At 36.0% G+C, this 13,195-nt stretch overlaps 1 protein-coding gene across 2 annotated transcripts in view; it reads left to right on the forward strand.

Annotated features, from left to right (window-relative positions):
- Positions 1–13,195, forward strand: part of TSG101 (tumor susceptibility 101) — a 98,820-nt gene that overhangs the window by 53,797 nt on the left and 31,828 nt on the right. For both annotated transcript variants that reach the window (XM_036763106.1, XM_036763105.1), the window contains exon 6: positions 6,589–6,655. In XM_036763106.1, the coding sequence (XP_036619001.1) occupies positions 6,589–6,655 (67 nt within the window). The remainder of the gene's footprint in view (positions 1–6,588; positions 6,656–13,195) is intronic.

The following is a 13,195-nucleotide window of genomic DNA, read 5'->3' on the forward strand; positions in this document are numbered from 1 at the left end:
ATTTTGTTTTGTAATTTGTTTTGTAATTATGTTCATTTGGGTTGTTGGTAGATGGATTCTCAAGTATTTTATACTGTTTGGAGTTGATTTAAATAAAATATGTCTTTCTACCTCTTCCTGCTGGATTTTTTGGTAATATACAGAAATGCTGATGATTTGAATGGGTTTATTTTTGTCCTGAAATTTTTCTGGTTAATAATTGTTTCAGTTAGTTTTTGCCTTGATTCCTTAGAGTTTTCTAAGTAAACCATCATATCATATACAAAAAGTGATAATTTCGTTACCCATTTGCCTACACTTGTTCAATTTATTTTTGTTTTATTGCTGTAGCTAGCGTTTCTAGCAGTATATTAAATAGTAATGATGAGAATAATTATCTCCTCATCTCCTTTGCATTTAACTACCATCCCTGTGCCATGGTAATCCTCAAATCTATATCCTTTCCCAGTCTCTACTCTGACCTCTAGTCTTGCATCTACAGCTGTCTTTCAGACATCTCAAACTCAATATCTTAAGCTCAGCATATCCAAAACTGAAGCCATTATCTTTCCCCTAAACTCTCTCTCCACCTCCTAACTTTTTTGTTCCTATAGGGCAGGGCTGTCCAACTGCATTTATATAAATTTCTATGCTTGTAGGCAGGCCGCATTTTGGACAGCCCTGCTGTAGAGGACAATACCATCCTCTTGGTCACCTAGGCTTCCAACCTAGGTGTCATCCTCAACTTCTTACTCTTTTTTACATACCCCATTTCCATCCAGTTTGTTACTGTGGCTTGTGGATTTCCCTTTGCAACATCTCTTGAATATACTCCCCATGTCACCTGATACTGCTGCCACTTCAGTGCAGGCTCTTAACAGCTCATGCCTGGACTATTGCAATAGCCTGCTGTTGGGTCAGCCTGTCAGCCACCAGAGGGATTTTCCTAAATTGCATTCCAATAAACCCAAGTGCCTCCCTGTTTCCTCAGAATCAAAAATCCTTAGTTTTTTATTTTTAAAGTTTTTATTTTCATTTCCAAATTTTCTCCCTCCTTCTCTTCCCCTATCCTTTGACAGGGCAAGATACAATGATATCAGTTATACAGATGAAGGCATACAAAACATATTTCCACATTGGCAGGATTGTAAAAGGGGAAAGGAAAAAGCAAGAAAAATAAAGTGAAAGGAAATTTGCTTCATTCGTTCAGAGTCTTTCATAATTTGTGCCCTCTTTAGTCTTCTTAGACCTTACTGCTCACCATGAACTATTCAATCCAGTAACACAGGCCTCTTGGCTGTTGCATGACTCCATCTCTCAAATCTGGGCTTTTATCTCTGGCTTCCCCCATGCCTGGAACATTCTACCTCCTGATCTCCTACGGTCTTCCTGTAAGCCCCTACTAAAATCCCCCCTTCTACAGAAAATCTTTTCTTATCCTTAATTTATTGTCTTTTTAATTATTTCCTCTTTAACCCCCCCCCCCCCAATAAAATTTTATGGTCCTTAAGGGCAGAGATAGTCTTTCTGTATCTCCAGCTCATAGTATACTGCCTGGCACATAGTAAGTCCTTATTGACTGATAATGAACATCTTTGCTTTACTCTTGATTTTATTGTGAAGGCCCCTATCCCCATTACAGATAATGCTGGCTCTTGGTTTTAGATAATTACTTATCGTTAAGGAAACTTCTGTTTATTTCTGTGCTTTCTAGTGTTTTTAGCAGGAATGGGTGTTGAATCTTCTCAAAAGCTTTTTCTGTACCTATTGATAGTCATATGGTTTTTATTGTTTTTGTTACTTACGTGATGCTATGTTTATAATGTTCATAATATTAAAACCAACCCTGCATTCCTGGTATAAATCCTACCTGGTTGTGTTGTATGATCTTCGTGATACATTCTTCTAATCTCCATGTTAATATTTCACTTAAATTTCTATATTTTTTCCCAAGTTTAGGTATCAAGACTTCTATTTGTGTTACAAGAGTTTGGTGTAGGACTTTTTCTATTTTTCAGATGTATTGTAGTATTAGACTTAAATGGTTTTTTAAATGTTTGGTAAAATTTGCTTGTAAAGTTATCTGGTGGTGTGATTTTTATCTTTAGGAGTTCAATTTCTTTTTCTTAAATTTTGGGATTAGTTAAGTACTCTGTTGCCTGTTCTATAAATTTGGGCAGTTTATATTTTTGTCAATATTCATCTTTCATTTAACCTGTCAGCTTTATTGTCATATAATTAGGTAAAATAACTCCTAATAATTTTTAAAATTTTTTTATTTGTTTTGAATTCACTGTTTTCATTTATCTAGTTTATTTTTTGTTTTTTAAATAGTTACTAATTCTTATTCCCTAATCCAATAGTTTTTTGTTTTTGTTGGGTTTTATTTTTTGGCTTTTGATTTTCAGGATTTGTTTTTTGGTGTTTAGTTATTAGTTTTTGATTTGTTGACTTTCTAGGGTGGTCTTTTGTTATTGTTTGTTTTGATCTGCGCTTTTCTCTTTTATTCTCTTGTTCTCCATGCCTCTTTATTCTAATCTGTTAGATAAGAGAATAATAATTTTAATAAATAATTAAATAATCTTTAACACAAAGGAATATAATATATAGATTTTAATACTTTTTTGACAACTTGGAACATCTTAAGTGAAAATATTGCCTATTTTGTTGACTCAAACTAGTAGCCTTTCAAACAAAAAAATTAAAAGATCTTAAAAAATTTACATAGCTATCATCAGATAAAGAAGTACTTCTAGGAATAAAAAATTATCTCTTTCTCAGCAGCATGATGTATTGGTGAGTCCTCTAGATTCTGCTCCATGAGACTTAAGCTTTAATTCTTGGCTTTGACACTATGTGACTCTGGACAAGGCCCCTAACCTTTTTGTGCCTCAGTTGCCTTATCTATAGAATGAGGATAATAATTCTTTGCCTAATCCACATGTCTTATGAAAAAAGCATGAAGGAACATATTTATATTTGTAAATCTTAAGGTACTTTGTAAATATTGACTATAATCACTATTAAAATTATCCCTAAAACAGCATCTTTCTTAAGTTAAATCCCCATTACGGTGTCTACTTTAGCAAATGGCTATGAAAACCTAACTCTTGGAGGCAGCAAAGTATATTTACTGTGAACTTTGATTAAATACTGTTCTGACTATAAATTATGTATACTGGATTACTACTCTCGTTCATTGACAGGATAGCCATTAGGTGATGAATTATTTGGCTATGGTAACATTAAGAATATAAAGTGGCCCTTGCTTCTGTGCAGCTCCCATCAACTTCCTTAGAGACAGTGGTACCAAAGGAGAAGGGAGAAGACTGAGAATCAGTTTTTAGACTGTATAAAATATTAGTTTCATATTAATTTATTAAGTGTGAATTCTTAACTATTTAGTATATATCCCAAACTATGAAGCATATGCCACATCCATGTTGATATTAATATTATAAATAAAATTGCAGTTCATAAGGAAGTTACAGTTAAATGAAAGGACAGCAGATACATTCTCCTAGAAGTGAATAAAGAAGTTGATAGAGTTGGTTTTCCCTAGAGGCAACAAGAAGCCTTTCTTAAGAAACTTAGTCACCTTACTTTGCAGGGGAGTATATTGTAGTACTCCTCTTGAACAGATGGAAAAAGACCACCATTAAAATAATTACAGCTTATGTACCAGTATCTGTTGTGGAAGGAGCAGAAATTTTGGAAAATATTTGACAGGATCCTCTAGTCCAAGGCACCATGACTTCATTGTGAAGGTGGTCATCACAGGACAGTGAATGTATACATGGAAAAATATATTTCAAGATTAAGAAATGAAAGGGACTAAAAACTTTTATCTAACTCAGAAGACTCACACCTATATTTCATGCATGCTTAATTTGAGAAGAGGATAGGTACATGGTGGAAACAACAAATAACATCACAAAAAATGGAATTTACAATATTTAAACATAGAGGAAATGATAAATTACCAATGTAAAATTCCTTTCAAAATCAGTTGTGTACATTCACTGGCTAAAGCAAAGTTCAAAAATCAAATTAGAGAAAGAAATAAGACTATTTATTTGAAGCTTCAACCCAACTTATTTAAGCAAATTGTTGATGCTAAAAAAGAAAGAAAAGAAATAGGTGAAAATTAAGATACTGGTTTTCTATCAGCATCCCTTAGAAGAGAAGTCCAAGGAGCATAAAACAATTAAAATGAGGAAACCTAGAGAACCCAGAAATAATAGCTAATGGTTCTATTGCTTTTTAAGTTTACAATAGCTTTACATATATTATCTCATTTGATCCTTTAGTCTACCAAGAGCTCCCTCTTCCTATTTCTGTAACTCCCCAGAGAAAGATGGTCTTTCTTTCCAAGGCCACCTATATCCCTGGACCTTTGATCTGATCTTCTCTCCACATAATCCTTATAAACATACCCAGATCTCCTCTATCTTTTAAAAACAAACACAAAAAGACCCTCATTTGACCCTGTGATCCATCCCCATCAAGCCATTATCCTATATTTCCTTATGTCCTACTCACTTCTTATCCCCTAGCAGGTCTGACTTTTAGTCCCATGATAGCTGAAACTGTTCTCCTTTACTTATCAGTGATCTGTTAAATCCAGTTGCTTTTCCTTCCAGCCATTCTTGATCCCTCTGGCCTCTAACACTTACCTAATCTTCCTAGATAACTTTGTTTGAAGGTTTTTGTGACCCTGTTTTTTCAGGTTTTTCTACTTGTCTGATCATTCCTTCTCCTGTGGTGAATTACATCCTTATCCCATTCCCTCTGCAAAGGTGACTTGGGATTTTCTCCCTGCTTATCTCCATCTCCTGGCTTCTTCAAGTCCCAGCTAAAATCCCATCTTCTACAATAATTTTTTCCTTATCCCTCTTAATGCTGGTGCCTTCCCTTTGTTCATAATTTCCAATTTATCTTCTCTATTTCTTGTTCATATATGGTTGTTTTCATATTTTCAATTGAGCTCCTTGTTGCTTGACTGACTGATGTGCCTATTATAAAGGATATTGATAGAAAACTTCAAGCAGTATCACCTCACCAAAATTTAAAAGGGTAGATGAGAAAGCAAATTTGGAAACTTTTGTGTGAGACTCAGTTAAAGCCAGATCATCTTGGAACCATTTATAGATAAAATTGGAAAGAAAACAGCAAGTAAACACAAAATGAAAAAGGTTTTCCAAAGTACCACATTTGAAATCTAACAGCTTAATAAAACTGTGTGTCTTATGAGGAAGGATAAATGGCACTAGGAAGTTAAAGTTCAGAAAAGTGCCTGGCCCTAATCAAATTAGGTACAAAAAAAAAATCCACGATGGAAACATTTTCTTTCAAACAAGATGAATCCAAAAAAGTAATTAAAAATGTAAAGGATGATATCATTATTCCTCAAAGTTAGCCATGAAGATATTTGTCCATGTATGATCAGTGCTGAGAAAATAACATAGGTAAATAAGACATGATCTCTGCCACAACAACCTTACAATCTAGTAAGGAGCTTATTTGATATTCACTTGTGAATGGTATATATTTGCCCTATTTGAAATCATGAAGATGATGATAAAGATATTAAGAAAACTCACCAGGGCTGAGTTTTTTTCAATTCAGGAACTGAATTTTAAAAATATGAAAATTGAACTCTCCGAAGCATAATTTCTTTCTTTTTTTTTTCTTTTCTTTCTTTTTTTTGGGGGGAAGGCAGGGCAATTGGGGTTAAGTGACTTGCCCACGGTCACACAGCTAGTGTGTCAAGTTACCTGAGGACAAATTGAAACTCAGGTCCCCCTGACTCCAGGGCTGGTGCTCTACTCACTACGCCACCTAGCTGCCCCTGAAGCATAATTTCTAAGCTATATTGAGGCTAATTTGCTCCTTCCTTGCCTTTAGGCTTATCATGTTCCAGAATTTTGCCGATGTCAACAGATATGTCTTTAGAGCTTGTAAAAAAAATATACTTTCAACTTGCTTTGTAACTTTAATTATATGTAATAGCAGTAGACTGTGTTTCTTCAGTTGATATAACAGAAGCAAAAGATGTATATCATTTCTTTGTGGCATGACACACACAAATTGTGTTAGTAATGAAAAGCAGCTGTCTTTTACCTATTCCATAATCATGTATACAAGCATATGGTAGTATATGTTTTAATCGCTAACAGCTAAGCAGAGGAGGGCAATACAGCCTTCTTTTAAACTGAGCCACCTCTAGCTTCATGTTTGGGTAGTTTTCAGAAGGGCAATAAGAGCCCTTTGGAGTAAAGGCTAACTATAAAGTTGTGTGGCTCAGGATTCTTCTCTTGCACGGACCGGTAATGGTGATCTATAATAACGTGAAATTTCATGATATACTAGAAATCACTTTTTGAATGTTTTATGCCATTTTTTGTTAGACAGGGCGACTATCAGAACTGGTTTTAATTTGTAAGTACTTATAGCTTGAATTAGGGATTTTTTGGTTTGTTTGTTTTGTTTTGTTTTGTTTTTTACCATATATGAAATTTTGTTTTGGTTGGGGAGTAATATATATGTGTTGTTCAGATACTATTCAGTGTTTATTTTGATATTAAGAAGTGTTTAAATTGTGTTTAGCTTCCTATATGCCAGGTATTTCAAGTGGAATGACTTCATACCCGCCTGGACACCCTCCCAATCCCAGGTAATGAAAGATCAATATTTTGATTGGTGCTATTTGAAATTCCACTTCTGTTTAAATTCTGTCAAAGTAATAATTACTAGTTGATATGTGCTAAGTTAGTAAAGGTTTGATATAGACCTAAATCTAATTGATCAACTTAAGCTAATTGTTGCATGTTACCTAGATTTAATTAAAATGGAACCTTTTCTCTCCCAGGAGAAATGCTGTATTTCATTAAGGAAGGCAAAGATGGAGTAATGATTGTTGGTTTTTTTTAAATACTTAGGAGAGACTTGGTCTGTTTTCCTATTAATAAAGAATGGGAATACTATACATTTTTTCCAAAGGAAGCAAGTTTGTGATTTCTAATAATTATTTAATTTTTTAAAACTGTTATAAATTTGTATGATCCTTGCTGATGGTTTACATGTAATATCATTAGGGATTCTTTCTTGCTATTTATTTTGCATTCATTATGTTATCTAAATATACAATAGATTCCAAGTCATAAATATTCATATTTGCATTTGTTATCATTTAAATCTAGATCTATTGAACAAATGAATCCTCATTCTCAGCTTACTCGTTCCACTTTTGTCCAAATTACTGGGCCATTTATTGGCTCATCCTATTAGGTTTTCTGACTTGATTTTGATCCCATGGATAATCCATCTTTTGTTCATTGCCTTTACTTCTTGACCCATCTTGCTTTTTTTCCTCCACATTATAACTCCATTCCATAGAGGTCATAGGATTTAGAATTGGAAGAGATACTAGTCCAGCTCACTTTAAAGAGAAGGAAATTGAGGCCCAGAGAGATTAAGGAAATTGCCTATGATCACACAGGTAGGAAGGAGTAGAATAAGGATCGAAGCCAAGATCTTCTTACAAATCCAGTGCTTTTTCCATCTATACCATGATACCTCTTCACTTCCTGTCACCTCAGCTTTCTGTGGGGTGTTTTTTGTCACACGGTCTTGCAGACAGGTTTTGCACGTTGTCCTGAATTATTATCAGTCACTCTTAATAAGGTGTCTTGGATAAGTAAAATCCACAAATGATGCCTAGAATGCCTACTCTTGCATGAAGCCTTTACCAAAGGTCAATTTGGATAGACTCTGACCTCACACTAATAGACAACAAAACCGTGGTTTGATAGTCCATAAGCAAAATAAACATTTTAAATTTGATGTTAAAACATCTTAACCCTTATTTCTCAATGTTGTCTTCTCAGTGGAAATATATAAAAATCTTTGAGAAGATTATAGACCTGAAGAGAGTTTCCTCAATTCTTTTTATTTCTCAGCATCATTACTCATTCTGCCTTCTTTCCTCTGAGGGAGAGGTATCTCTACTTGCTGAGGTGAATTCCTGCTACGTCCTTGATCCTATTTCCTCCAAGACTTTACTCTGTTGTTTCCTTTTTTAATACAACTTCCATTTTTTCCTCTTCATTGTGCATCTTTACCCACCACCCCCCAAAGGAAAAAAAAAATCATGGTCTTCTCAATCCTAAAACATTTGGTGTATTAGTCCTTATTCCAGCTGAGTAACATGCCATTTCTCATTTCTTTTTAATGGCCATACTTCTTGAACAGTTTTCCAAATGGTACAACTGCCTCATTCTTTTTGACTAGTTGTTACAGTTTCCATCCTTAGAACCATAACTGAAATTACCTCTTAAATTCACACATAATTTCTTCATCAGTGATCTAGTGTAGCTTGTTGTCTCTCCTCATCTCCTTTACCCTCCTAACTAGAAAGTGTGCAAGAAACAGTTTTTCCTCTAAGACCCGGGTATGAATTTTTTATTTCTGCTGACTCCTTGTGTGATCTTAGGCAAGTTACATGACTGCTATGAGCCTTGGCTTCTCCATCTATAAATTAGTAGGGTTGTACTGCAGGATCTTTAAGGGCCTTTATAGCTCTAACTCCTATACTTCTATGAGTCTTCCTCTGACCTCACTATTTTGATCACTGATACCACCATTCACTCAGTCTTCATTGCTTCTCATATCTGTTTATTATTTGATTATTCCACAGTATCTCTTGCATTAGCCTCCTCTTCTGTTCTCATTCCCATCACCTAATAGATTTACCTGCACTTGGACTGTGGCTTTACTCTCTGTGTGTGTGTGTGTGTGTGTGTGTGTGTGTGTGTGTGTCTACAGATATTCCTATGCTCAGATTATTCTCTAGTACTGCTGCTGGATGTATCTTCTTTATTGGCCAACTAGGTCATGTCATCCCTCTGTTCAGATTCTTTCAGTGACTACCTGTGGCCTGCTGAATAAAGTTCAAATTTCTTTTTCTACTATTCAAGACCTTCTACAATCTGGAACCACTCTACTTTTCTAGTCTTATGTCATATTCCTCCCATATAAGCAAGATTAGGCTTGTTTTGTTTGACCCTAGGGGGCAAAAGTAGTATCAGAGGATAGAAGTTATGGAGAGGGAATTTTGACATGAACAATTTAATGACAGTGATCCAAAGAACAGTCTGACTTCCTTGAGGTAGTAAGTATCCATCTGGGGGATTTTCAGATAGATGCTCAATGACCACTTATAGGCAATATAGGTGAAAAAGACATATTTCTGTTTCAGTTATGGGTTAGACTTGATAGATATTTGGAAACATTTGCTTCTCTGATTTTAAAGACAGGAGTTTTTTGTGGTTGGCGATGACTGATGATTTTGGTTCTTTATGGGCCAATTTATAATATGGCTAATATTTTAAAGTTTTAGTCGTAGTTTACATCATCCCAGGATATTGTCCTGGCTAAATGAAGTAGTAGCCCTACTATGTACTCTGTGATGGTCAGATCACATCTTAAGTAACAGAGAGATTGTCAACAATAGCTAATATGGTGAGGAATCTGTATCATTAAATATCATTAAGTATTTGAAGACACTGAGGAAGCTGTGGAGATTAAAGCTATATGGAGAGAGTTTTTTTTTTAATATACTTTATTATAGGCCTAGTGAGAGGACTATAACTGCAAACCTAGCTAAATTCATAAAGGGTCTTCATCAGTCCCTATAACCATCATTGAAAGGAAAAAGTCCTTGTTAAGAGGGGGCCCACCTTCCCCATCACCACCAGCAACAACTGCTTACCAGCTGCTACCAACAATCAGGTAGGCACAGAAGCCTGAGACAAGGCAGCATCCCCCATACCACCATTGCTACTTCCAGCCCAGCCTTCAGTTATTATTCTAGAGGGGCAATTATTATGGAGAAGGGCCTACCCATAACCATCACCTACCACACACAGAGCAGGCCAGCCAGCTTAGCTGAAGTAACAAGGCAGCTAGAGAGAGAAAGAGAGGGAGGGAGCATGTGCCAAGCCAAGTCAAACCACCACTAGTCCGTCTTGACCACTGCCTCCCCTCACATCCTGAGGGAGACAGGACTCTGAACCCAAGAACCTTGGAAATAACAATCCATAGCCATCATCCTGGGAAGTAGGCCAACAATTTTTGCCTTCAAAAATTTAGCACTATCAAATGGTTAAGCATCAGAAACTGATATCATTTCATCAATAGGAACAACTATTAAAGAGGCATTACTATCTGCTTAGCTGCTCCACCCTAAAGACCATAGGACATTTCCATCTGGTTTGAGGCTGAAACCTTCTATATCTGCTATCCTTTCCTTTGATTCATGGAGAGCTCCTTGAGAGCAAGGACTGTATTAGTTTCCTGTTTGTATCACTAGCATTTAGCACATTCTGTTGCCACATAACAGTCACTTAAGTGCTCGATTAATTCACTTAGTCACAGGTTCCTAAAGAGCAAAAGTATTCATTTAGATACTCTTTATTAGATGTTGAGAAGTGAGAGACATTGAGGGAGACTAAAAGATAGCAAAGACAGCTCTTTCTTTTGTATAGCTTACAGTTGAATAGAAAACTGTCTGAACTCTTGTGTTCAAAAGAAGCAGTAGACTTTTGTGTTGTTCCAAAGAATACAACAGTAGAGGATTATTTTATCTCAGTTGTAGAAAAGGGATTTTTAACATTCCAGCAATGGGATGAACTGCCTCATGAAGTAGTAGTAGTAGTTTCCCTGTCATGGGAAGTATGCAAGTAGAGTATGGAAAAATAATCTCTTATGGATGCTAGAGAAAGAGGATTCCTTCTTTGCAAAAGGAGATTGGTGTTTAGATTAGTGTTGTCAAACATAAGGATCCCTGCCTGCTGCATATTGACTTAGAAAAACACCTACTAACATTATCTCTGTTGTGTTGTGTTATTTATTTTGTTAAATGTTTTCCAGTTACATTTGTTCAGACGTAGTGGAGAATATTGTCTTCTGTCCACAATTGAAACTTCTAGTTTAGATTTTCTCTAGTATCCTTTCCCGTAAGAGTAAATATATCTGTCCACGGGTAATCTATTAACTTTGTGCCAAGTGCTAAGCTAAATGCTGGATGATAAAAAGTAAAGGAAACAGTCCCTCCCTTAAAGGAGAGAGGCTACATATATAAGTAAAGGTGTATGCGCAATACATAGAAAGGATATACATGGTAACTTTAGAGACAATTAGACACTAGTATCCGGTGGGGGAACTAGAAAGGCAGCCTATACAAGGCAGAAACTTTAAGGAATTTATGTATGTTCACAACAAACTTATATTCTTTCAGGGAAGATAACTTGCATGTGTATAATTATATAAATTAAAATGCAAAGTAATTTAGAGAAGTCATTAGCACTTGAGGAGATTAGAAAAGACATATTGTAGAATTTGGTGCTTGAACTGAAACTTGAAAAAAGAAAAGGGATTCTGTGAGTCAAAAATATCAAGGGAGTGGCATCCAGTGCAAAGCTTAGGTAGGGGCATGAGATAATATGCCAAGTGTGAAGAACAAAATTAGGCCAGTTTGATTGGAGTTCAAGATAAGAGGCAATGTATAATGGGTTGTGAAAGCTAGGTTGGGATTAGGTTGTAAAGGACATTAAAGACAAATAGGCTTCATTGTAGAGGCATTAGGGAGCCCCTGGAATTTATTGAATAGAAAGATGACATGGCAACTCTGGAAAATGGATCAGAGTAGGGAGAAGCTTGAGGCATTTAGATCAGTTAGGAAGCCTTTGCAAAATGCTAAGCAAGAGATGATAAAGGCCAGCCAGAACCAAGGTATAGTGGCTGTGTAAGCCCAGAGAAGGGGTAATGAGTTTGAGGTGTATTATGGAAGTTGAACTGACAGTTGGGGTAATTGATCAGATATATGTGGGGTAAGGGAGAGTTAAGAGTTGATGCTAACTCAGAGTGGAAAAGTAAGAAGGGGCCAGGTTATAAAGGGCTTTAAAAACCAAATGTAATTTTTTTTTTAATATTTGATCTTGCAGGTAATAGCCACTTATGTGCCATAAAGTTCCTAGAGTTTGTTGATTGGGGTTGGGGGATAACATGGAGTAGGGCATGACTTAGGCAGAAAAAACAATTGGCACACTTTTTCAGTAGTCCTGGTATTGTAGCAACAATCTGTTAGGAGTGTAAGACCCGCCAACAACCAGCACACAGAAAGCTGCCAACACAGGTTCTTTGATCTGCTTTACTAAGGAAAGTAACTTTAAGGGGTTAACAATCTCAGTTTAATCAAATGCAACAAATAAGCTCAGGTCCCTGAATTTCAAGGCAAATACAAACAGAAATTACAAACATCAACAGACAGACCGTGTCTGATTCAAATTACAATTCATAGTTACCAGAGAAGAACCAACATCTGGGTTAGTGAAGCTAGGGGGCAGTTACAGCTCGCCCAGAGTCTCAACACTCCTTCCATGAGTGTGCCCCACAAGTCAAAGCCAAGCTTTATTATATCCTGTTCAGAGCCCTGAGGGCTCTGATCTTACCCAGGCTGGGTGTGGGAAAAGTTCCCCATCTCCAGTATCACATCAAATACACATCAATGACTCCCAATTGTCTCTGTGCTGAGAAATACTCCCAAGACAAAAAGGGTCCATTCAAACAAAGGCCAGAATCATTAAAGGCACTTAAGAGAACAGCAAGAAGTCCCACCTTAATTACTATTATAGGCTTAAGACATGAGGAGCTAAACTACTAGGGTGATGGCAGTGTTAGAGGGAAAGAGGGCATATGTGAGAAATGTTAGAAAGATAGAGAATGATAAATTTGGAAATTGATTAGATATGGAGGATGAGAGACTGTGAAGACTCAAACATGACACCTTGATTGTGAGCATGTGTCTCAGAGGATGGTGGTACCCTTAACAGTAATATGGAAATTAGGAAGAGGGGAGGGCTTTAGGAGAAAGAGAATACGTTCAGTTTTGAAAATGTTGAATTTGAGATGTCTAGTAGGCATTTGGAGATTCAAGATTGAACTCTGGAGGTCAGGAGAGACTTTTGGAGCAGATTAAGATTTAGTTTAAAACTTCTTTAGTTATTTTTTTTAAAGGAGTTAAAGGCTTTTATCAATTTTCTTTAAGATTTTTTTTTCTTAGGCTTATTTATTAGAAGTCATCTTATAGGTACATGGTTGAAGCATTTTATATTTGCTTATGTGAAAGTGAACCCAGAGTAGCCAGGGGCTAAAT

This window comes from Trichosurus vulpecula, chromosome 6 (genome assembly GCF_011100635.1).
Source record: "Trichosurus vulpecula isolate mTriVul1 chromosome 6, mTriVul1.pri, whole genome shotgun sequence".
Classification (NCBI taxonomy): Eukaryota; Metazoa; Chordata; class Mammalia; order Diprotodontia; family Phalangeridae; genus Trichosurus; species Trichosurus vulpecula.